The sequence below is a fragment of the Hemiscyllium ocellatum genome, chromosome 42, assembly GCF_020745735.1.
Source record: "Hemiscyllium ocellatum isolate sHemOce1 chromosome 42, sHemOce1.pat.X.cur, whole genome shotgun sequence".
NCBI lineage: Eukaryota > Metazoa > Chordata > Chondrichthyes > Orectolobiformes > Hemiscylliidae > Hemiscyllium > Hemiscyllium ocellatum.
The window spans coordinates 28,884,295-28,908,557 of record NC_083442.1 but is presented as its reverse complement, the minus strand read 5'-3'; the positions used below and the strand labels follow the sequence as shown (position 1 = coordinate 28,908,557).

The 24,263-nt window shown below is 43.9% G+C and overlaps 1 protein-coding gene across 5 annotated transcripts in view; it reads right to left on the bottom strand.

Moving 5' to 3' along the window:
• Window positions 1-24,263, bottom strand: part of LOC132834672 (sorbitol dehydrogenase-like) — a 43,288-nt gene that overhangs the window by 6,967 nt on the left and 12,058 nt on the right. For all 5 annotated transcript variants that reach the window (XM_060853619.1, XM_060853621.1, XM_060853620.1 and 2 more), the window contains exons 4-9: window positions 23,721-23,878; window positions 17,721-17,754; window positions 15,703-15,867; window positions 12,424-12,583; window positions 3,742-3,860; window positions 1,130-1,195 (exon numbers count right to left, since the gene is read on the bottom strand). In XM_060853619.1, coding sequence (XP_060709602.1) covers window positions 1,130-1,195; window positions 3,742-3,860; window positions 12,424-12,583; window positions 15,703-15,867; window positions 17,721-17,754; window positions 23,721-23,777 — 601 coding nt within the window. In that variant the 5' untranslated portion in view covers window positions 23,778-23,878. The remainder of the gene's footprint in view (window positions 1-1,129; window positions 1,196-3,741; window positions 3,861-12,423; window positions 12,584-15,702; window positions 15,868-17,720; window positions 17,755-23,720; window positions 23,879-24,263) is intronic.

Below are 24,263 nucleotides of genomic sequence, written 5' to 3'. Positions count from 1 at the left end.
TTTCACTGGAGTGTAGGAGGTTGAGGGATGACCTTAGACAAGTTCATAAACTTCTATAGCGTTGGGAAAGTGGCTAGCACTGCTGCCTTACAGCGCCAGGGATCCAGGTTCAATTCCAGCCTTAGACAACTGTCTATGTGGAGTTTGCATATTCTCCCCATGTCTGTGTGGGTTTCCTCTGGGTGCTCTGGTTTCTTCCCACAGTCCAAAGATATGCAGGTTTGGTGGATTAACAGTGGGAAACACAGAGTTACAGTGGGGGAGGTGGGTCTGGACAGGATTCTCTTTGGAGGATTGCTGTGGATTTGATGGGCCAAATGGCTTGTTTCCCCTCTGTCGGGATTCTATGACTCTCATAAAATCGTGAGGTATATGAATGAGGGGACCAGCAGGTTGGGGGACTTCAAGACTAGAGGGCATCTTATTAAGGTGAGAAGTGAAAGTTTTAAAAAAGGTACAAGGAGCAATTCTTTTACACAGAGAATGGTTCATGTGTGGAATTAATTTCCTGCAGAAGTGATGGATGTGGATACAGTTGCAATGTTTAAAAGACATTTGGATAAGTAAATGAATAAGAAATGTTTGGAGGGATATGGGCCAAGCTCAGGCAGGCGGATTATGTTTAGCTTAGTTTGAGATTACATCCGGCATGGACTGGTTGGACTGAAGGATCTGTTTCTGTGCTGTATGACTCCAAGACGTGACATACTTTAAAAGAATAAATATGAAGCTGGCATGAGGGAAAAGGGCACATCTGTGATTGCTTTCTCCGACAGCCAGCACAGGTATGGCAGGCCGAAAAGCCTCCTTCCGGCCTACAAAATGTTAAAGCAGAGAAACCCAGAAGCAGTTTCAAAAGACAATTTCTCTGCCTGAAGTGAAAATAGCAAATAAGGAATTAGAAGGAGGCAGTGTAGAGACAAACTAAAATTACATACACTATTGGATTTTAACTTTAATTTTCTCCTGTGTGCAGGCACAGATTTGTGAGCCATTTAATCGATTATATCCGTTTCAGGTTTGATATCGCCAAAGGTAACGTTGGATTGATTAACAATGCGTTGATTCTGGATTGAGAATACATCCTTCAGTACTCAAAGTTAAGCAGCATGCGAAACAAACAACTTACCGCAGATCACAATCTGAGACGCTCCCATGGACTTGGAAACCAGCAGATTCACGAGTCCAATTGGCCCTTTCACAAAAAAAACAAGATGTTTGTGAGAAAAAACCCTGGGCAGGTACAAGGCAAAGGGACAGAGTAAAGTTCTCTTAGTGCTGGCCTGCACTCTGTAGGAGCGAGCTTCTGAGAACTGGGACACAATGCCCTCAACTCTCTGATGAATGGCTTTCTCTGGTACTAAGCTTGACAACCATTCGCAAAGAATTACTCAACAGACATGACTGAAATTCTGCAACTTTTGCAGAAACGAAACCAGAACATTTATGGAATTTAGGCATAATCTGATTTTTCTTTCTGTGAATTATCTTTGCCCCTCACTGACTCCTCAACAAAGTGCAATCAAAGATGTCCCTCCCAGACTACAGGAGGCATGTGAATTTGTCAAAAACTCCGAATGCTTCTTTTGCTGCTTTACTGCAATGCCAAGTTGTGTTGATTTGATATCTGTAATGTATTTAAAACGCTCCCAGATACTTCATGTCATGAGCCCTTCTTTCCTGAAGATGGGTTCATGCCCGAAACATCGGTTCTCCTGCTCCTTGGATGCTGCCTGACCTGCTGCGCTTTTCCAGCAACACATTTTCAGCTCTGATCTCCAGCATCTGCAGTCCTCACTTTCTCTTAGAAGATTTTAACCTACTGCGAATCCTCTTACAAGGATGCCTTCCTTGAAGAAGCTCTCTTCCTCCCAACCTATTGCATTTCCGACGCCCCTCCCCCTAGTCTCTCCTCCCTTTTATCTTAGCCTGCTTGGCACACTCTCCTCATTCCTGAATAAGGGCTCATGCCCGAAACGTCGATTCTCCTGCTCCTTGGATGCTGCCTGACCTGCTGCGCCTTTCCAGCAACATATTTTCAGCTCTGATCTCCAGCATCTGTAGTCCTCACCTACTTCATGTCATAAGAAATGTTGGAGGAATAACACCTCATCTTCCACCTGGACAGCTGACATACTGGAGGACTCAACACTGAGTTCTCCAATTCCAAATAACCTCCCTTCCCAGTTCTTTTCCCTCCCTTCCACTCCTCCTTGCCAACAACCAGATTCATTCCTCCCACTGACCAACCAGGTCATACCCTCTATCTGTCTTCACCTATCCCCATCTCCCCCACCACCCCTTTTATCTGCAGCTTCCCCCATGCCCATCCCGAAGAAGTCCTGAAGAAGGGTTATACTTGAAACATTGACATCTCCACCTTCTGATGCTGCCTGGCTTGCTGTGTTCCTCCAGCCTCTTGCTTGTCCACCTTGGATTCCAGCATCTGCAGATTTTTGGTCTCATTTTGTAAAAGCATTGTAAATTCAAAACACGACACCAAGGCACAGAAGGGAAAGTGTTCAGAAGATTATTCAAAAGCAATTCAGGATAGGCAGTATGCTGACTTTGACAACCCAAGAGAGAAAAATGAAAACAAAATGATTGTGACTCATCTTCTACCTCTCCTCCATATCGGTGATCTAATTATATCAATTATACACAACTCCCTGGGGTACAAAACACCAGAGGTTCACATCTCCGAGGAGAAAGTGAGGACTGCAGATGCTGGAGATCAGAGCTGAAGAAGGGCTTATGCCCGAAACGTCGAATCTCCTGTTCCTTGGATGCTGCCTGACCTGCTGCGCTTTTCCAGCAACACATTTTCAGACCAGAGGTTCACAGCCCTTTGAGCGGAGGAAGATTTCCTCACCTCAATTAGGGAGGTCATTCAGCCCCTCAAGCCAGTTCCACCATTCGATGAAATTGTGGCTGAGCTGTGGTCTAACTCCCTATACCAGCCTTGGCCCATATCCCTTCATACCTTTGCTCAACAAAAATGTATCCATTTCAGTTCTGAAGGTTCCTTATCTGGAGACTGACCCCCATGTCCTAGATTCCCCAGCAGGTGAAAATAACCTCTCCGCTTCTATTCTTCAGAATCCTGTACATTTCAGCGAGTGGCTCAGTGGTTAGCACTACTGCCTCACAGCGCCACGGACCTGGGTTTCATTCCACCCTCGGGTAACTGTCTGTGTGGAGTGAGCATATTCTCCCTGTGTCTGCTTGGGTTTCCTCCATGTGCTCCGGTTTCCTCCCACTGTCCAAAGATGTGCGAGTTAGGTGAATTGGCCATGCTAAACTGTCCACAGTGTGCAGGGATATGCAGGCTAGTTGGGTGAACCATGGGAAATGCAGGGTTACACAGATAGGTGAAATGGTCTTTGGAGAGTTGGTGTGGACTCAATGGGCCGAATGGCCTACTTCTATACTGTAGGGATTCCATGACATCACCTCTCATTTTTCTACACTGGTGACAATATGGACCCAGTTGACTCAGCCACTCATGAAAGGGATCAGTATACGGAGGATTCATTGCAGCACCTCCATTCCAAGTACATCCTTCCTTGAACATTAAGACTGAGACTGCCTGGGGTGGGGAAGAGTTAAAATAAATGGAAGAATGCAAAAATGTTCCATTTAAAATTTTCAGCAGTGCTAATAGTTACTCACACAATCAATGAGTTTACCTGCCCCCAAAATGCAATGGGCTTACCTGCCCCCAAAATGCAATGGGCTTACCTGCCCCCAAAATGAAGACCTTGCTGCCAATTGTAACCCCTCCTCTACGACAGGCGTGAATTGCAACAGACAGGGGTTCAATCAAAGCACCTTCCTCAAAGCTCACGGATTCAGGGAGCCTGAAATAATAATGAAACAGCACACAGACTGAGCTTTCCTGAAACATAAAGTGACTTGCCATTGAAGGTTTATTATCTTGCCCTCATCAGGACAAGATGCAAGAATGTCACATTTCAAAGGTAACAACTATTCACGCTGCATGGGGTTGGCAAGTCAAGTGATTGGTTAAAGCATTACTCCAGAGAACACATCAGGGAGCTATTCTGCCCCATCCTTCTGATTGATTCAAAAGTGCCTGGATTTGTTCCTTGTTATTGCAGAGCATCATAATTGCCAGATGCATTTTCCATTGCAATCACAAAGTTAGCTTGACAACTCAGTATGATTTATTGTTCCCTCTCAAACTTGTCATTTCTGCACATGCCATGGTGGATGTAAAGCGTTCAGTCTGGATAAATGCAAAGTACTTTTTTAGATTAGATTACAGTGTGGAAACAGGCCCTTCGGCCCAACAAGTCCACACCGACCCGCCGAAGCGCAACCCACCCATACCCCTACATTTACCCCTTACCTAACACTACGGGCAATTTAGCATGGCCAATTCACCTGACCCGTACATCTTTGGACTGTGGGAGGAAACTGAAGCACCCGGAGGAAACCCACGCAGAACGTGCAAACTCCACACAGTCAGTCGCCTGAGTCGGGAATTGAACCCCAGTCGCAGGCGCTGTGAGGCAGCAGTGCTAACCATTGTGCCACCATGGTATTGCATTTTGGTAAAACAAACAAGAGTAGAGCTTATACAGTTAATGGTAGGACTTTGAGTAGTGCTGTTGAACAGATGGACCTAGGGATTCAGGTACATAATTCTTTGAAGTTTGCATCACAGGATGGTTAAAAGGGCTTTTAGCACACTTGCCTTTATTGCACAGTCATTTGAGTACAGGAGTTGGGACGTCAGGTTGAGGTTGTACAAAACTTTGGTAGAGGCTGTTCTGGAATACTGAGTTCACTTCTGGTCACCCAGTTACAGGAAGAATATTATTAAGCTGGCAAGGGTTCAGAGGAGATTTACCAGGATGTTCCTGGGTATCGAAGGTTTGAATTATAAAGAAAAGCTGGAGAGACTGGGAGGTTTTTCACTCAGGTAAAGGAAGCTGAGAGGCAACTTTATAGAACTTTACAAAATATTGAGTGGTATACATAGAGTTAATGGTAGTCATCTTTTCCCAAGGATGGAGGGGGGGCAGATATTTAAGATATGAGGGGCATTTCTTTTACACAGTGGGTGGTTTGCGTGTGGAATGAACTTCCTGAGGAAGTGGTGGATGCGGATACACTTACAACACTTAAAGGACATTTGGATGAGTACATGAACAGGAAAGGTTTGGAGGGATATGGGCCAGGAGCAGGCAGGTGGGACTAGTTTCGTTTGGGAATATGTTTGATATGGAATGGTTGGACTGAAGAGTCTGTTTCTATGCTGTGTGGCTCTTTGACTCCACTAAATCCTCTTATTTCAGTAATATTCAACTTCTACACTACCAAGCCACTGTAAGTTAATGTCCATGTGATAGAAAGGGAGTAAAAATCTTTTAAGTAAAAAATAATACTGATTCAATGGCACATCAGTATTCTGGGCCCATTTGGATAAGAACAATATAAATAGGTACAATGTGAATAGATACAATGTGGTAGATACAATGTAGATAGATACCTCATGGATAGATACAATGTCAGTAGATACAATGAGGAAGAAAGAGTATGGATAGATAGTGTGGTAGATACAATGAGGCAGAAGCAATGTGGATAGTTACAGTGTGTGAGATATAACATGGTGGATACAATGTGGTAGATGTGATGTGGCCAACAATGACTTCAGTAGCAAAACCCTCTGAAGTTCTTTCACAACAGGAACACTATTTCAGCAACAATAGCCAGAGTTCTACCAACCAAGCCTTTTCCATTAAAATGACCTTTAAGACATGAGGCGACTGTACTCTCAAACAAAAGGTTTATTTACAGTTTCTAAAAAAGAAAAGGCAGATGATCCAGTCATAAATGGATTTTATTTGTGGGGAGTTTGCTGTGCGCCAGTTGGTTGCACATTGCAACGCTGTATTTTACTAGGTTATAGTCCAACAGGTTTATTCAGAAGCACTAGCTTTCGGAGTGCAGCTCTCTCATCAGGTGGCTGTCAATGCAACACTCTGGATCAGCACGCCAAAAGCTAGTGCTTCCAAATAAACCTGTGGGCTATAACCTGGTGCTGTGTGATTTTTAACTTTGTACGCCCCAGTCCAACACCGGCATCTCCAAATTGTGTACTCTACTGACAGTGAGACACTTTGGGACATGATGAAAGGTGCTTTATAAATGCAAATTTTTCCCTTTGAAAGTCAAAGGCAGCAGCTGAATATAACCTTGAGCCTTTTGCATTTGTAAAGATGTCTATCTGGTCCAACCAGTTTCCCTGAGAAGTAAGAAATTCGCTTCCTCATTAGTGAGCACCGTAGGAGGAAGGGGGAGGCATAAAGGTCATTTCATCTCAAGTCTGGCCTGTTGATATACGGACAGGTTGAATTTCAAGGACAAGATACAGGGAAATACCAGGCAGGCATGTAATTATGATTTATAACATCATGAGCAGCATTTCTGAAAGTTCCAACTTTAGATTCCCTACAGCGTGGAAACAGGACCTTCGGCCCAACAAGTCCACACTGACCCGCCGAAGCGTAACCCACCCAGACCCATTCCCCTACATTTACCCCTTCACCTAACACTACGGACAATTTAGCATGGCCAATTCACCTGACCTGCACATTTTTGGATTGTGGGAGGAAACTGGAGCACCCAGAGGAAACCCAGTGGAATGTGCAAACTCCACACAGAGAGTCGCCTGAGGTGGGAATTGAACCCAGTTCTCTGGCGCTGTGAGGCAGCAGTGCTAACCGCTGAACCACTGTGCCGCCTGATGAGAGTACAGAACGGATTTTCCTTTAAACTGAAGTGCTACATGTGCATCAGTAACTGACAAATACAGACTGACAATCAACCACTGGCAACAGCGTTATCCATGCCTTTTCCCACCCTCTTTCCCCTTTGACGCTTCCCAATCGTCATGGTCCCTAAGTGAGTGAATTGGTAGAGTGGGGATGTTAGGCGAGAAGATCTGGGATTGCAGGGGGATGATGCTTTGTGAGAGTGAGACAGGGTGCAGTGGAACACAGTGACATGGCAGCAGTGAGCTCAGGTCCCCAAAATTTCACAAGGGAAATCCTTACAACTAAAGAGAGTCCCGTCTTCTATTCATTCAAAGACATTGTGTAACTTCTCAGGATTTTAATTAAAAGTTCATATAAATCAATTGCGTTAAATGTCACAAGAGGGTTTTTCAGAGCCACTTCCTTTCAAATTGAGCATCAATGAATGAATAGAGGCATACAGCACGGTAACAGACCCTTCAGTCCAACTCGCCCATGCCAACCAGATATCCTAAACTGGACTCATGCCATTTGCCTGCATTTGGCCCGTATCTCTCTAAACCTTACCTCTTCATGTACCCGTCCAAATGTCTTTTAAATGTTGTAATTGTACTCAGCTCTATCAGTTCTTCTGGCAGCTCATTCCACACACACACCACCCTCTATGTGAAAAAGATGCCTCTTGGGCCTCTTTTAAATGGAAAATTGAATGGAATTTATTGTCACGTATACCAAGGCACAGTGAAAAGCTTTGTCTTGCGAGCAATACAGGCAGATCGCAGAGTTAGGGAGCATTGGTAAGTAAATAATAGAAAAACGGTGCAAAAACAAAGACATAGATACAGGCGAATGTTAAGAGTTTGTGAGCCATTCAGTATTCTATCAACAGTGGGGTAGAAACTGTTATGAAATCGGCTGGTGAGTGTGTTCAGGCTTCTGTACCTTTTTCCCTCTCACCTTAAACCTATGCCCTCTAGTTTTGGGCTCCCCTACACTGGGGGAAAGACCTGGGCTGTTCAGAGTATCCATGCCCATAATGATCTTATCAACCTCTATAGGGTCACACCTTCAACCTCCTACGCTCCAGGGGAAAAGGTCCCAGCCTGTCCAGCCTCTCCTTATAACTCAAACCTTCCAGTCCCAGAAACAAACTTGCAATTTTTTTGTGCCTATTCTGTTTAATAACATCCTTCCTATAGCAGGGTGACCAGAATTGTACACAGTACTCCAAATGTAGTCTTACCAGTGTCTTGCATGGCTGTAACATGATGTCTTAATTCCTGTACTCAATGCTCTGACTGATGAAGGCAAAAATGCCAAGTGGCTTCTTCATTATCCTGTTTACCTGTGACATCACTTTCAAGGAACTATGTATTTGCATCCCTCGATCTCTCTGTTCAACAATAGTCCCCAGGGCCATACCATTGACTGTGCAAGTCCTGCCCTGGTATGTCTTTCCAAAATACGACACCTTGCATTTTTCTAACACAAGTCAACTGCACTTCAGTTTAAATCACATTGTTAATGTAGCTACTCTTAGTAAAATCTATAGAAGGTCATATTATTTCAGGAGGAAGCATTCTGTACTTTGGACTCAGTGAATTCTTTCAATCTTCTTGACATTTGACTAATGAGTATCTCTGAGGAGAAAGTGAGGTCTGCAGATGCTGGAGTTTCAGAGCTGAAAATGTGTTGCTGGAAAAGCACAGCAGGTCAGGCAGCATCCAAGGAGCAGGAGATTCGACGTTTCGGGCATAAGCCTGAAGGGCTTATGCCCGAAACGTCGAATTTCCTGTTCCTTGGATGCTGCCTGACCTGCTGCGCTTTTCCAGCAACACATTTTCAGCTCTAATGAGTATCTCTGTCCCACATAATTCTCTATTTTATGAGAGGTTTTTAAAAGCCCATTGCCTAAGAAACAAGTGTGATTTGTTCAGAATTGTTGTCTAGTTCAGCAAGATATTGTTAGAACAGTTGGGCTTAGAGAACAACGCAAAGAATTGGCCGATGGGCAGGAAACCGCGAGTGGGGTTAAGGGGTTCATTTCTGGGACCAGTGGGGTTCCACGGGGACCTGTGCTGCGATTGCAACTGTTTCCGATTGATATTTGTGACTTGAAAGAAGGAAGTGAATGTACTACAGCCAAATGTGCAGACAACACATAAATAGGAGGAAAAGGTAGGTTGTGAGTGGGATACAGAGGGGAAAGTGAGGACTGCAGATGCTGGAGATCTGAATCAAAAAATGCGGTGCTGGAAAAGCACCTGATGAAGAGCTATGCCCGCAATGTCGACTCTTCTGCTCCTCGGATGCCACCTGACCAGCTGTGCTTTTCCAGCACCGCACTTTTTGACTGTGGGAGGGATACAAGCAATTAACGGAGAGATATTGATAGATTAAGTACATGGGAAAAATTTGGCAAATGCAGTGTAATGCAAAGTTGTTCATTTTGGAATGGAGAACAAAAGAACAGAATATTATTTAAATGGAGAGAAACTGTGCAGAGCTGCAACACAAAGGGACTTGGGGGGACACTTGTGCAAGGTACTCAGAAAGCTTGAACAGAGAGGCAGTAGATATTCAGGAAGGCTAATGGAATATTGGGCAAAAGTGAGGACTACAGAGTCAAGATTTGAATGGTGCTGGAAAAGCACAGCAGGTCAGGCAGCATCCGAGCAGCAGGAGAATTGAAGTTTCGAGCAAAAGCCCTTCATTAGGAACTTCATTCATTCCTGATGAAGAGCTTTTGCCCGAAACGTTGATTTCCCTGCACCTTGGATGCTGCCTGACCTGCTGTGCTTTTCCAGCAACACTCTAATGGAACATTGGCCCTTATTCTGAGGGGGTGGGAATCGAAGAATAGGGAGGTTGAACTGCAACGGTACAAGGGTCTGGAGTGCACTGTCTAGAATGCAGAGTTGAATTGAAGCATTCAAGAGGGCACTGCTGATTATTTATTTAGAACAACTTGCAGGAGGACAGAAAAATGGCACTAAGTCAAAATGCATATTCAGAGGGCCAGTGCAGATTCGATGGGCCAAATGGCTTCCTCCTGCACAGCAACAACTCTGTGATTCTCTCTGCAATTAAATCCATTTTGAAGAGAAATCTTAGGCAGTACAGTGAGAATTTGCCAAATCCAAGTTCCAGCAGAAAACGTATTCAATACATGAGTTCTAAGATAGGGTAACCCTTTTAGATTAAATCATGGCATGCTGCTAGGAGTGTAGACAATTTAGGAACAGAATTGGCAAAATGCTGTTAGTCTAATGAACCCATGTGAGAGTGAAAACTTGCACAGAGATTCTTTGTTCTTAATTTCCTTTCTGAAAGAACTGGTTGGAAAATTTGCAAAGTAACCTAAAAGATTTTATTGCGTAATGTTTTTGATAAGCTGGTTTCAAATACACACTGGAATATTCTGTTACTTCAAGTACCTACTTGCCAAAACTAATGATAGGTCACTGTTCTGGAGCTCTGTAACATGAGCACAATATTTGTCACTTGATCATGTGACAGGGGTGTGCAGTGGAAATCCAATCCAAAAAGTGTAATAAATAGACCCACTGTTTGCTTAAGGCACACCACTGTCTTATAAACAAGAACACTTCAGCTCACAGGAATTGCAACACTTTTACTTCTTTGAGGGCCACAGTAACTTTGAATCCCTACAGTGTGGAAGCAGGCCATTCGGCCCATCGAGTCCACGCTGACCCTATCCCCTACCCTATCCCTGCATTTCCCCTGACTAATACATCCAGCCTGGTATGTGCTTCGGTGGGTCGGTGTGGACTTGTTGGGCCGAAGGGCCTGTTTCCACACTGCAAGTAATCTAATCTAATCTAATCTAATCTTTGGACTGTGGGAGGAAACCAGAGCACCTGGAGGAAACCCACGCAGACACAGGGAGAAGGTGCAAACTCTGCACAGTCGCCTGAGGGTGGAAATTGAACCCAAGTTCCTGGCACGGTAAGGTGGCAGTGCTAACCACTGAACCTCCAACTGAGTTGCTATGCATGTGTGTTTAACTGGGTATTTAGGGCATAGGCCAGATTAATACCCAAGGAAAAAGGACTTTAGCATTCTCCATCCACTCAGATAAAATTTCCATTTTCATAAATTCCCAATGTTATCCCATTACCCCATAATATATTGCTTCAACCCACCATCGGGATCAGAACTGAGGTATAAAGTCGACAACGTATGACTGCACTGGAGTGAGTGCCAAGGAGATTCACCAGCATGTTGCAGCTATGAAGAGAGGCAAAGCAAGTTGGGAGAAGTACTGATAACCATGTGTAACATTACGAGGGGCATGGACAAGGTAAAAATAAAGCATCTGCTCCCCACAGTCGAAGGGTCAATAACAAGGAGGCATAATTTTAAAGTGAGGTTTAGAGGGGACTGGAAGAAAACCTTTTTCACCAAGAGGGTGGCAGGGGTCTGGAAGTCACTACCTGGAAGGGTAGTTGAGGTGGGAAACCGCACAACCTTTTACAAGGATGTGCATGAGCACATGCAATATTATAACATTCAGGTGCAGTGGGACTAATATAGGTAATTATTTATTTTTGGCAGCACAGACTTGATTCGATAGTCCCAGAGGATCACAGTGCTGATGTCTCAATAGAGAGAGCGACATCGGGTAGTAGAGTAACCTGAGGGTGACCATGCCTCAGAAGAAGGGGTGAGGTTGAGAAGGTGGGACCTTCAATGTAACCTCAGTTGATGCAATTAACTCAGTTGGCCAGATAGCTAGAGGGCAGTGCAGAATAAAGCACACAGTGCAACCCCTATACCATAAGAATATTAGACATAGGAGCAGAAATTAAGCCATTCGGCCCATCCATCTGCTCTGCCATTCAATCATGTTGATAAGTTTCTCAAGCCCATTCTTAGCCTTGGAAAACTGTCTGTGTGGAGTTTGCACATTCTCCCCGTGTCTGCGTGGGTTTCCTCCGGGTGCTCCGGTTTCCTCCCACAATCCAAAGATGTGCAGGTCAGGTGAACTGGCCTTGCTAAATTGCCCGTAGTGTTAGGTGCATTAGTCAGAGGGGGATGGGTCTGGGTGGGTTGCTCTTCAGAGTCGGTGTGGACTGGTTGGGCTGAAGGGCCGTTTCCACACTGTAGGGAATCTAATCTAATCTAATCCCTCTTTCACCCCATAGCCTTGACCCTCTTGTCAATCAAGAACTTAACTCTCTTTGTTTTAAATATACTCAATGACCTCCACAGCCTTCTGTGGCAATGACTTCAACTGATTCACCATTCTTTGGCTAAAGAGATTTCTCCTTATCTCGGTTCTAGAGGGTCTGCCCTTTTCTCTAAGTCTGCGCTCTGGGTCCTCGTCTCTCCTGCCAGTGGGAACATCCTCCCAACATCCACTCTGTCCAGGCTCTTCAGTAAACTGTAAGTTTCAACTTGATCCCTCCTCATTCTTCTAAACTCCACCAAGTATAGTTCCAGAAACGTCAAATGTTCAAATTGTCATAGTTTGCAGAAGACCTGCTTCCTCACCATCCCCCCTCCTCTTGTGGAGTGGTTAGCCCCTAAGCTGTATATAACCAATTCTCACTCTTTAACACAGAGCTGCCCAAGGATCTTTATAAATACATTATTACATGAAACAGATGCTCACTTGTAACAGTAGCTGGCATCGTGGGTATTGTACTGGCAAAGGTTCCCATCATCGGGAGGAGTAGCAGAGAAGAAGATTGTTGGCGAGAGGTTGTAACGCCCAGTTCGGCAATGTTCGTCAATTTCTCTGGGGATTCCCGGCTCAATGGCAACCCTATCACCTGCAGTGGAGCAAACACCTCGACACTCAGTACATCAATGCAAGAGTAAACCATTGGTTATTATCTTAGGGCAGGTCACCTTTATACTGGCCCCACGTTGGTGTGAAATATGTGTTTGCCTTCTGCTCATTAACTGGATGAGAGATACAGACCTTCTAGAGAAAGGAGACCCAACCACAGTTTGAAATGTGAATTTGGAAGCGAACAGGAAAGATTGGCCATGCAAGAAAAATAAAAAATGATGAAGTTCTGACCCAAAACACTGGATCTACTTCTCTCTCTGAGTTTCTTCAGCATTTACTGAATGGGTGATATATGATGGAATGTTGTGTAGAAAGAACCGTTGTACTAGGCATATGGTTCTGAGGGTCAGTGTTAATGTTACACTAGCTGCACCCCTTTTACTGTTCTATTCTAGGGGACTTCTACTCAAGTTTAGGGGAGGCAACGGCCTCGTGATATTATTGCTGGACTGTTAATCAAGGGACCCAGGTAATGCTCTGGGGAGCTGGGTTCAAATCCAGCCATGGGAGATGGTGGAATTTGGATTTAATAAACATCTGCAATGATAACAATCAATCGATTGTCAGAAAAATCCCATCTGGTTCACTAACATCCTTTCGGGAAGAAAACTGCCATCCTTACCTGGTCTGGCCTACATGTGACTCCACACCCATAGCAATGCAATTGCCTCTTGACTTAGGGATGAGTAATAAATGCTGGCCTATCCAGCAACACCCTCAACCCATGAATGAATTTTTAAAACTAGCTTTTGGAGTGTGTATATTGATCTGTACCAGCTCCCTATGGTTCTAGTAATTATGTTTAACCAACTGTAGGTGTACTTATTACTATCACGAAATAAATCTTCTTGTTAGCTAAAAATAGTGCCTCTTCGGTAGATGTTCTACTGTGGTGTATCATCGACTGGTTGGTTGTGTCACTGTAGTCTTACCAGGCCATAGGGGCTGCTCTCTTATGAAAGAGAAGCAACTGGTGGGGATTTAACCTGAGGGCCACCAGATCTCAAGCGAGGGAAGATGTTGAGAAGGAGAGTCCTTCACGGTAACCTCAAACCGGTGAGGGGGATTAAACCCACACGGTTGGCATTAAACTGCGCTGTAAACCAACAATCCAGCCAACTGAGCTAAATCGATTCCCATTATCTATTAATAACAACTGGGATGGGCCCTAACATAAAAAAGGTTTTGGATGTAGGTTTGCTCACTGAGCTGCAAGGTTCATTTCCAGATGTTTCATGACCCTACTAGGTAACATCTTCAGTGGGCCTCAAGCAAAGCAATGCTGAGAATTCCTGCTTTCTAGTTATATGTTTGAGTTTCTTTGGGTTGGTGATGTCATTTCCTGTGGTGAAGTCACTTCCTGTTCCTTTTCTCAGGGGGTGGTAGATGGGGTCTAACTCGAAGTGTTTGTTGATAGAGTGCCAGTGCATGTCTCTGTTTGGCTTGTCCTAGGATGGATGTGTTGTCCCAGTTGAAGTGGTGTCCTTCCTCATCCGTATGTGAGGATATTACTGAGAAACATCTGGAAATGAACCTTGCAACTCAGCGAGCAAACCTACATCCAAAACCTCAACCTGAGCTACAAATCTTCTCAAAACTCGATAAAAAAGGTTTGGACGCAGTGAACTATCTCAAACAATACTTACCCAGTCCCTCATTCTGGTAGAGTTGGCAAATATCACTAGGAGTGGTCACCTGGGGAAATGCCGCAGGAATGAACAAAACAATTGGCTGACCATTATTAGTCGCAGACGAAGAGGCTGGGTTGGGAACATTGGTGATGAAGTGGAAAGAAGAGGAAGAGAATTCCTGCGTTGGGTAACTTGAAAATTCTCAGAACTTGCTGGCAAATTAATAGACTGGCAGAACGAGAGAACCATGGAAAGGCTTCCATAAGTCAGGGACCTGGACAGGGTTCACACTATGGTGATGATCATTCATCACAGACCATCAAAAATACATTGTTGAACACAGGTCTCACTTTGCAACACTCTGTTAGATTCAGAAACCCAGCACAATGTTGCAGCTTCAAACCCTGGTTAGGATGGCTGGTCCTCAAAAGGGTAATGGTATGGGAACTAACACTGAGCATGGTACCCCTCAAGCTAAAGAGGGTAGGTCAGTCCATTTTAAATTACCAACTGGAGCAAATGCATTGCCACTGGATATGAAAGGCTGAAACACAGTTGGGAAGCAATGGGTTTTATACTTGACCAATCCACCTGCACTCCCCAATCAACAGCCACTTCAAAATGGCATTCAACGGTGAGTATTAACATCAGGACCACTTTTCAGTAAGGGGGTCAAATTCTAAAGAAAGGAGCATGGTTGGAAAGAAAGGATATTTAAAAAATGTGGATTGATTCCAGGACCTCCAAGTCAATTTTGCAAGAAGCCAGGTCAGCACAGTGGCTCAGTGGTTAGCACAGTGCCTGGGACAGGGGTTCGATTCCACACTGGGGTGGCTGTTTGTGTGGAGTTTGCACACACTCCCTGTGTCTATACTGGTTTCCTCTGGGTGTTCCAGTTTCCACCCACAGTCTAAAGATGTGGTCAGGTGGACTAGCCATGGGAAATTGTCCAGGGGTGTGCAGGCAAGGTGGGTTAGCCATGCGAAAGACAGGGTGATAGGGCAGGAAGGGTTTGGGTCTGGGTGGAATGCATTTTGGGAGGTCAGTGGAACTTGAAGGGCCGAATGGCCAGCTCTCACACTGTAGGGATTCTATGAAAAGGCCCCCAAGGGTAAATTTTGCCTTCAGAACTTCATTTCAGTGAGGTGGTCAAATTCTGAGGAAAGGGGGATGATTGTTTCGAATGGGATTTTTAAAAAATGTTGTTCAGTTCCGGGATCGCTGGGTAATGTTTGAGGAAATGGAACGAACTGCACCTTTTGCATCGTAAGCCAACCTAGTGGGCACTTTGCCTTCTCATAACCCTTAGGCCACTGGGTGAAGGTGAGCTCTGAGCAAATGATACGTACTTTCATTCTGTCCCATCCTCCCATTCAGTGAGTGGAGTTAGTTGTGCCCATGAATCAGAGGCACGTACATTCAACTGTTGAGGAAAAATAAACACTTCTCAGTTTTGTGCACTGACCTGGTTTAAGATGTTGCACGCCAGACCCCACTCTGAATATTGTCCCTGCAGCCTCATGCCCCAGAACCATTGGCTTCTTCACAACAAAATCTCCAATCCTTCCATTTTGCCAGTAATGGACGTCTGAGCCACAGATCCCGACGGAATCTATCTTCAGTAGCACCTCTGAAAGAAATTATAAACTTTAAAGATTTGGAGGAGCCAGTGCTGGACTGGGGTTACACAGTTAAAAATCATTCAAGACCACGTTACAGTCTAATAGGTTTAGTTGGAAGCACTAGCTTTCGGAGTGCTGCCCCTTCATCAGGTGGTTATAATCCACAACCACCTGATGAAGGAACAGCGTTCCGAAAGCTAGTGCTTCCAAATAAACCTGTTGGACTATAACCTGGTGTTGTGTGACTTTTAACCTTTAAAGAAATGCAGTTTAACATTAGTAAAGGCCACATTTTGGCTGTTTCACAGAAAGGATTTGACAAGATACATGGATTTTGAGAACCAAGCACAGTAAATTCATGTCAGTTTCTTAAAAGGCCTCTGATTGAGAGCTCTTTTGCATTTTAGTTACAAGTCATCTCACTCTTCTCCAGGAGTATCTCAGGATGTCTGCTCTTTTCTAATTCCAACCTAATTCCGTCATACCCCCACTGAATCACAGCAATCCTGTTGTGTGGAAGCTGGCTACTTGGTGCACCAAGTCCTCACCAACCCTCTGAACTGACCCTACATTGGTGGATATTCATTTGTGACTCTTAGCTCCAGAATTCAGTCTCTAAACCTTTCCCCCTCCTTTACAAGGTTCACTTGTACCTGCTTCTTTAGCAGACAAAGGGTCTTCTGCCCTGAAGACTCCTCTCAACATCAACATTTTGTTTTACAATGCTGTAATGAAATACCTTGGGTGTTTCAAAAGTTGCTATATAAATTCAAGTTAATGTTTGGTGCTCAATTCTTATTCAATTCATTGCTCAGACCCTGGAATGGTAGGTCTAACATATGAGGAACGGCTGAGGATCCTGGGATTGTATTCATTGGAGTTTAGAAGATTAAGGGGAGACTTAATAGAGACGTACAAGATAATACATGGCTTGGAAAGGGTGGACGCTAGGAAATTGTTTCCATTAGGTGAGGAGACTAGGACGAGTGGACACAGCCTTAGAATTAGAGGGGGGTCAATTCAGAACAGAAATGCAGAGACATTTCTTCAGCCAGAGGGTGGTGGGCCTGTGGAATTCATTGACACAGAGTGCACTGGAGGCCGGGACGCTAAATGTCTTCAAGGCAGAGATTGATAGATTCTTGTTGTCTTGAGGAATTAAGGGCTACGGGGAGAATGTGGGTAAGTGGAGTTGAAATGTCCATCAGCCATGATTGAATGGCGGAGTGGACTCGATGGGCCGAATGGCCTTACTTCCACTCCTATGTCTTATGGTCTTAAAAGTTGCAATAGGCAGCTTTTAAGCAAGCCCAGAATCAGTAACTTAAACACCCATTTCATCTCCAAAGAGGCTTCCTGACCTTGAATCCCCACAGTCTGGGACCAGGCTGTCCAGCCCACCAAGTGTACACTGACCGTTTGAAGAGCATCCCACCAAACTCACCCCTGTAACCCTGCATTTCCCATGGCTAGCCCACCTAGACACTACGGAGCAATTTAGCATGCCCAATCCATCCTAAACTGCACATCTTTGGACTGTGGGAGGCTAGCAGAGCCCCTGGAGGAAACCCCCTGCAGACACAAGGAGAATGTGCAAACTCCACACAGACAGTCACCTGAGGCTGGAATCAAACCCAGATCCCTGGCTCGGTGAGGCAGTAGTGCTAACCACTGAGACACTGTGCCGTTCTGCTGAATGCTTGTATCATTTCAGCTTCAGTTTGCTCTTCTTTTAGAATTTAAATTATTTCCCACAGCAAACCAGGGATCTATATTTCCAATATTTACTTATTTTATATTTCAGGACCCTGCCTGAAAATGAATGTATATTATTGAGGTACGGGTGAATAAAATAAATTACCTTTAGGGCCTGGTTCTGGAATGGGGCGATTCTCCTGTAAGGAATGATTGAGAAAATTACTTGAGGAAGTTTGAATCCTTGTGACAGAAATCATTCTGATATTATAATGGAAACAGAAGCATATTGTAAAAGATACAGAGAATTTTTCTTCAAATGAAAGCTGGAAGAGCTGGAGAAACTCGGCAGAGCTGGCAATATCTGTGGACAAAGAAACAGGATTAATGTTTCAAGTCTGTTATGACTCAGCAGAGTTCAATAAGGGTCACACTGTTTATCTCTGCGTAGATGTTGCATGACTTGCTGAGTTTCTCCAGCATCCTCTGCTTTTATTTCGGATTTCCAGCATCCGCAAAATTTTGCTTTTGTTTGAGGGAGTCAAACTTAAAGTTGTTTGAGAAATAGCTGAATGTTGCTATGGAGATGCTCCAGCTTGTCCTCAAAGCATCTAAGGCAAGATGAATGGAGTGTCCTCTATCATCTTCCTTTAGGGTGGCTCAGTGGGTAGCACTGCTGCCTTTCAGCAACAGGAACCCAGGTTCAAATCGGTAGCTGTTTGCATGGAGTCTGTACATACTCCCTGTGTTCATGTGGGTTTCCTCTGGTGCTCTGGTTTCCTCCCATAGTCCAAAGATGTGCAGGAATTGGTTTGGCCATGCTAAGTTGCCCTGCTAAATTGAATAGTGTTCAGGGACATGTAGCCTTGGTGGATTAGCCATGGGGAATGCAGGGGAAGGGTAAGGCTGGGTCTGGATGGGGGAGGTGGGAGAGTGGAGGAGACAAGAGTCAGTGAAGAGTAAATGGGCCTCTTTCTGCACTGTGACAATTCTATGATTTACTAACCTGGTGGCTTCGGCCTATGAAGCTGGCTGTTTACCTGGATGCATTTAAGATAAAGCTAGCTAAGCATGTGAGAGATCAAAGGCCTAAGTTGAATAAGGAGAGGCTAGAAAAACACGGCTAGTTTTCTCTGAAGTGGCGGAGGCTGAGGGGAGACTTGATAGAAATCTATAAAATTATGACATGTACAGATAGGATTGGTGGTCAGAATCTTTTGTGCAGAGTTGTAATGTCTAAAACTTGGGGGTCATGCATTTAAGAAAAATATGGAATGAGGGGCAGACTTTTTACACAGAGAGGGGGAGGAGTCTGGAACCTGCTGCTAGGGTTAGTGGTGGAGGCAGGTACAATAGGGGCTGTGAGATAACCACATGCATTTGGAAAGAATGGAGGGAAATGGACCAAGGGAATGCAGAAGGGATTGGTCTAATTTGGCGTCATGTTCAGCACAACATTGTTGGCAAAAGGGCCTGTTCCTTTGCTGTACTGTCCGAAGTTCTACGTTCTCAGGTGCAAGCACTGAATCATTGTAGGTCTAAGGTACACCCTTGTCTACAATCCATCCCTGTCACTGTGGTGTTTGTAGCCATCAAATAGTCAAGGGGCAAGCGAAGTGTATCATCCAGAATTAGAGAGGTGGTGTGATGTGGAAGGAGGCCGTTTGGCCCATCATGTCTGCACCGGCTATCCGATGATCCTAATGATTTAGTGTCAACCTCCTGTTTTTTCCCCATACTCCTGTTCCTTGTTTCGGTTTTAAAATATGCCTCAGCTGAACTCACCTCCGCAACACTTCCAGGCTCTTCCTTCTAGGCCCAAATGTGATTAGAACACGAGTTGGTGACTGCTTGCACTTTTGGCAAATGATCATAAAAGTGAACAGGAGCTGTTGGCATACAAGCCTAGCTTGACAGAAACAGGGACAACAACAGTGGAAAATTGGGCGGGGGCATGGTGGCTCAGCTTATAGCACTGCTGCCTCACAGGACCAGGGACCCGGGTTTGACTCCAGCCTTGGGTGACTGTCTGTGTGGAGTTTGCACATTCTCCCTGTGTCTCGGTGGGTTTCCTCCCACAGTCCAAAGATGTGCAGGTTAGGTCAACTGGTGATGCAAAATTGGCCATCGTGTTCAGGGCTGGGTAGGTGAGGTGCATTACTCAGGGGAATGTGTCTCAGTGGGTTACTCATCGGAGGGTCGGTGTGGACTTATTGGGCCGAAGGGCCTGTTCCCACACTGTAGGGATTCTATGATGATTAAAGCTACACACACAACCAACATTAACATTCTGAGAATCACCAATCAGTTGAGAAAAATCTTGTTCTTTTGTACCATGCTTGTCTGCAACCATAAGAATCTTGAGAACAATTTATGAAGTTAATGTGTAACTGTGCAGTGGTAACATGCTCTGCTGCACATCATTGTAATCATTGAACAAGCTTGTCGAACATAACAAACAGTTGTGCTGCCAAAAGTCTTGCGGTCAAAACTCTCAGGTTCCCCCCTGTTTATGCTCAGCACAGACTCCCTCCCAACCAGTTTTCAGTCAGACTTTATCTCCTGTCACAAACATCTCAACCCAAAAGAACACCTATTCCTGATTTTTTAAAACATTTATTCTTTCACTGGGCATGGGAATTGCTGGCTAGGTCAGCAGTTACGGCAGTAGGTGTTGAAGCATCACATTCTTGAGCAGTTGGGATTCATTGTCACATTTTCTGAGAAAATCGAGTGCTTTGCAGTTAAAATTGCAGTTAAAAATCAAACACAAAATGCAATGGGTCTGTAATCACATGTTAGCCGCTGCCATCGAACATAGAGCACAAGAATTGGCCCTTCCGCCCACAACGTTGTGCCGAGCATGACGCCAAATTAAACTAACTTCTTCTGCCTGCCCTTGGTCCATGTCACTCCATTCCTTGCATATTCATGTGGTTATCTCAAAGCCCCTTAAATGCCCCTATCGTACCTGCCTCCACCACCATCCCTAGCAGCGCATTCCAGACTCGTACCACTCCCTGTGCATAAAACCTGCCCCTCACATCTGCTTTGAACTTTCCCCCCTCGCTTTAAATGCATGTCCCCTAGATTCAGACATTTCAACTCTGGGAAAAAGATTCTGACCATCAACCCTTTCTATGCATCTCATAATTTTATAGACTTTTATCAAATTTCCACTCAGCCTCCACCGCTCCAGAGAAATGAAGCTGAGTTTTTCCAACCTCTCCTTATAGGTCATACCCTCTAATCCAGGCAGCATCCTGGGAAATCTCTTCTGCACCCTCTCCAAAGCTTTCTCATCCTTCCTGTAATGTGGTGGCCAGAATTGAACGCATTACTCTAAGTGTCACCGAACCAAAATCTTATAAAACTGCAACATGAACTCTGATTCTTGTACTCAATTCCCGGACCAATAAAGGCAAGCATGCCATATGCTTTCTTAACCACCCGATCTACTTGCAAGGCCACAGCTGTGGAATTCTGTGGAAAAAGGTATATTAAAAGAAACTTTCTGCCTGTACCTTAACAAGAAAAACCCTTACATTAAATTTTAAACATCCTTTCGAGTTAGAACTCACAGCTGACAACCATTGGACAAGTTCTTAATGAACTGATGAAGGGGCAGTGCACTGAAAGCTTGTGATTTCAAATAAGCCTCTTCGTGCAATCTAAGGGAATTCTCTGCCCATGAAGTAGTTGAGGCTTCCTCAGTAAATGTTTTTAAAGCTAAGGTAGAGAATTTTTTTGGACAGTCAAGGAATTAAGGGTTATGGTGAGCGGGTGGGGAAGTGGAGCTGAGGCCATGAAAAGATCAATCATGATCTTATAGAATGGTGGAGCAGGCTCCTGCTACTCGTTCCGATGTCCTTATGGCTTCCGATGATAAAGACAGGATGCAAACACCAATTTGGAGAGAGGCTTGGGAAGAAACAACACAAAAAACAAATTCCTGGAGAAACCCAACAGGTATGACAGCATCCAAGAGACAGAAAAACAGAGTTACCGTTTTGAAACTCTTCTGGAGAATTCGCAAAAGCTAACAGACCTGCCGAACTTTTCCAGCTCTTTGTTTTGTTTTATTTCAGGTTACCAGCATCTGCAGCATTTTTCTTTTAGGAAAAGTTGGGTTACTGGTCCATGGGAGCACAAGGACAAATGTTTTAGGAATCAACTGTTCTGCCGTAAGAGCAATGGCAATTTCCAAACTCCTCAACCAGAGAATTAGTGAAGAACAAGAAACCTTCTCGCTGTCTCCAAAATCCTGCTGAATCCACTCACAGAGGCAAACACCAACTATTTGACTACAGAGCATTGCAATTGTTGCATCATAGAGTCATATACAGCATGGAAACAGACCCTTCAGTTCAACTCATTCATGCCAACCAGATATCCTAAATTAATCTAGTCCTATTTTCCAGCATTTGACCCATATCCCTCTAAACACTTCCATCTAGATGCCTTTTAAACGTTGTATTTGTACCAGCCTCCACCACTTCCTCTAGCAGCTCATTCCATATATGCACCGCCCTTTATGTGAAAACGTTGCCCCTTAAGTCCCTTTTAAAACTTACCCTGCTCACATTAACCTTTGCCCTCTAGCTTTGGTGTCCCCTATCCTGGGGAAAAGACCATGACTATTCACCGTGTTCATGCCCCTCACGATTTTGCAAACCTCTAATAAGGTCACCCTTCGGCCTCAAACACTCCAGGAAAAGTAGCTCCAGCCTACTCAGCGTCTCCCTGTAGCTGACGTAAGTTTCAAAACCTTCCACTTTGGATAGAGTAACCTTAAGAATTAACAAACCTACAACTATCAATCAGTTTGGCATTCCAACTAGAACTCTTATCAACAAACACATCGACTTGGACCCAAAGAGAATAGGAAATAACACCACCAATCTAATTAGACCTAAACAGATAAATAGAAAGTAGGTCATAACACCAGCACTTCACCAGAGGCTCACTGATTATGTTACCTCATATGGTGACGAAATGTCTGAAAATGAATCTTCCAGCTCAGCGAACAAACTTACATCCAGAACCTCAACTTGAGCTACAAATCTTCTCAAAACTCGCTAGTTTGGTCTTACTTTCTTCTTTACAAGTATCTCTTATCCTGCCTACTTTTGATGTCTGTAGTTTTAACTAATAACATTGTCACTTTTAATTGACTGACTTTCATCAAGCATTGCATACACATTATCCTTCAGTCTTGTCTAAAGTAGAAAGCTGTGTCGTTGGTTATTTTTAAACTGAAACACTCAAAAACCAGAACAGGAAACAAACGGGGCTCATCCAAATTTCTAGTTCATGGGCAATTCTGATGACAGCTAGATGGGGACATTTCTATGAGTTGCCTTGCCTGAAGGGAATTAGCAAATCAGATGATGTTGACACTTTCATGGACATCATTACTGCTGTTGGTTTTTGTTTTATTCCAGGGTGATTAATTTGAATTTTAAAAATATCCCAAATGATGCAGCAGAATTTAAACTCATGCCTCTAGATTTCTCTTCTTGCACCATAGCTGCAATACTATTGCACTGCTCTATATAATCACCCCTGTCAATTCCCAAACCTTTAATATTCATCCAGACAAAACAAATTTTCTTTGTAGCCATTTTTGTTTTACATATTAGGATGGAAATCAGAGATAAATTTGTCAGCCTTCTAGGGACTGCAACAGAATAAAAGCAAGGCCAACATTTAAAAGGATTTCACAATTCCTCCAAGATGCACAAGTTAGCTGCTTCATATAAAGAAAATAAAGAACTGTGCATGTTGGAGGTCTGAAACAAACATAAGCAGAAGTTGCTGGAACAACTCAGCAGCGTCAGAGTTAACGTTTTGGGTCAGAGTTAACTTCGTTGCTAGCTGTTTTCAGTTCTCAAGAAGGCTTATTAGACTCAAAATATTAACTCCTGTTTACCCGTCAGAGATGCAGCCAGACTTGCTGAGTTTCTCCAGCAATTTCCACTTTTTCTTTGTTTATTCCCAGTTGCTTGATAGCTGTCTTTAATACAGCTAAATAAAATTAAAATGTTAAAAGAAAATCCTTCACTAAAATATAATTTATTTTGTTTTGAACTCCACAGCTAACCGGATCTTTTTACTTTCTGCACTGTCATTCCAAATGAATCAAGAAGAGATAAAGTTAGTTTACCAGTCTCAGGTCATTTTTTGCATAGAGCACTACTGATAGATTCCCGTGCTGTTCCATCTTCCAATCTCTCAGGTTAAAACTGCGTGGCTTTCACTTATGTTTGGAGTTGATAACCAGCTCTAAATAGGTCCAAAAGTCCTTGATTCACTGACCTTGAACTGAAATGTGAATTGCATGTATTTTTAACTTGCTTAACAAAACGGAACAATTCAAAGTTTTGATAAGATAACAATTCATATACATGTTAATAACATTATTTCATGAAATTCATCTCTAAGTTACAAACTACTGACCAAGGTCCTGAGCTGAAGCCCAAATTGTATACATTTCCAATGTCTAATGATCTCAGTTTCAAATTTGTTTTTTCCTCTCTCTCTTTTCCCCACAAACAAAAAAAAACTGGAACTTAAAACTTGCTTTAATTATTACTCTGTTGTAGACAAAATAATCCACTGGTGGTGGTTTAACCTGAGGATCACCGTGCCTCAGGCGAGGGGAGCGGTTGAAAAGGAGGGTCCTTCAGCTGGTGCAGGAATTGAACCT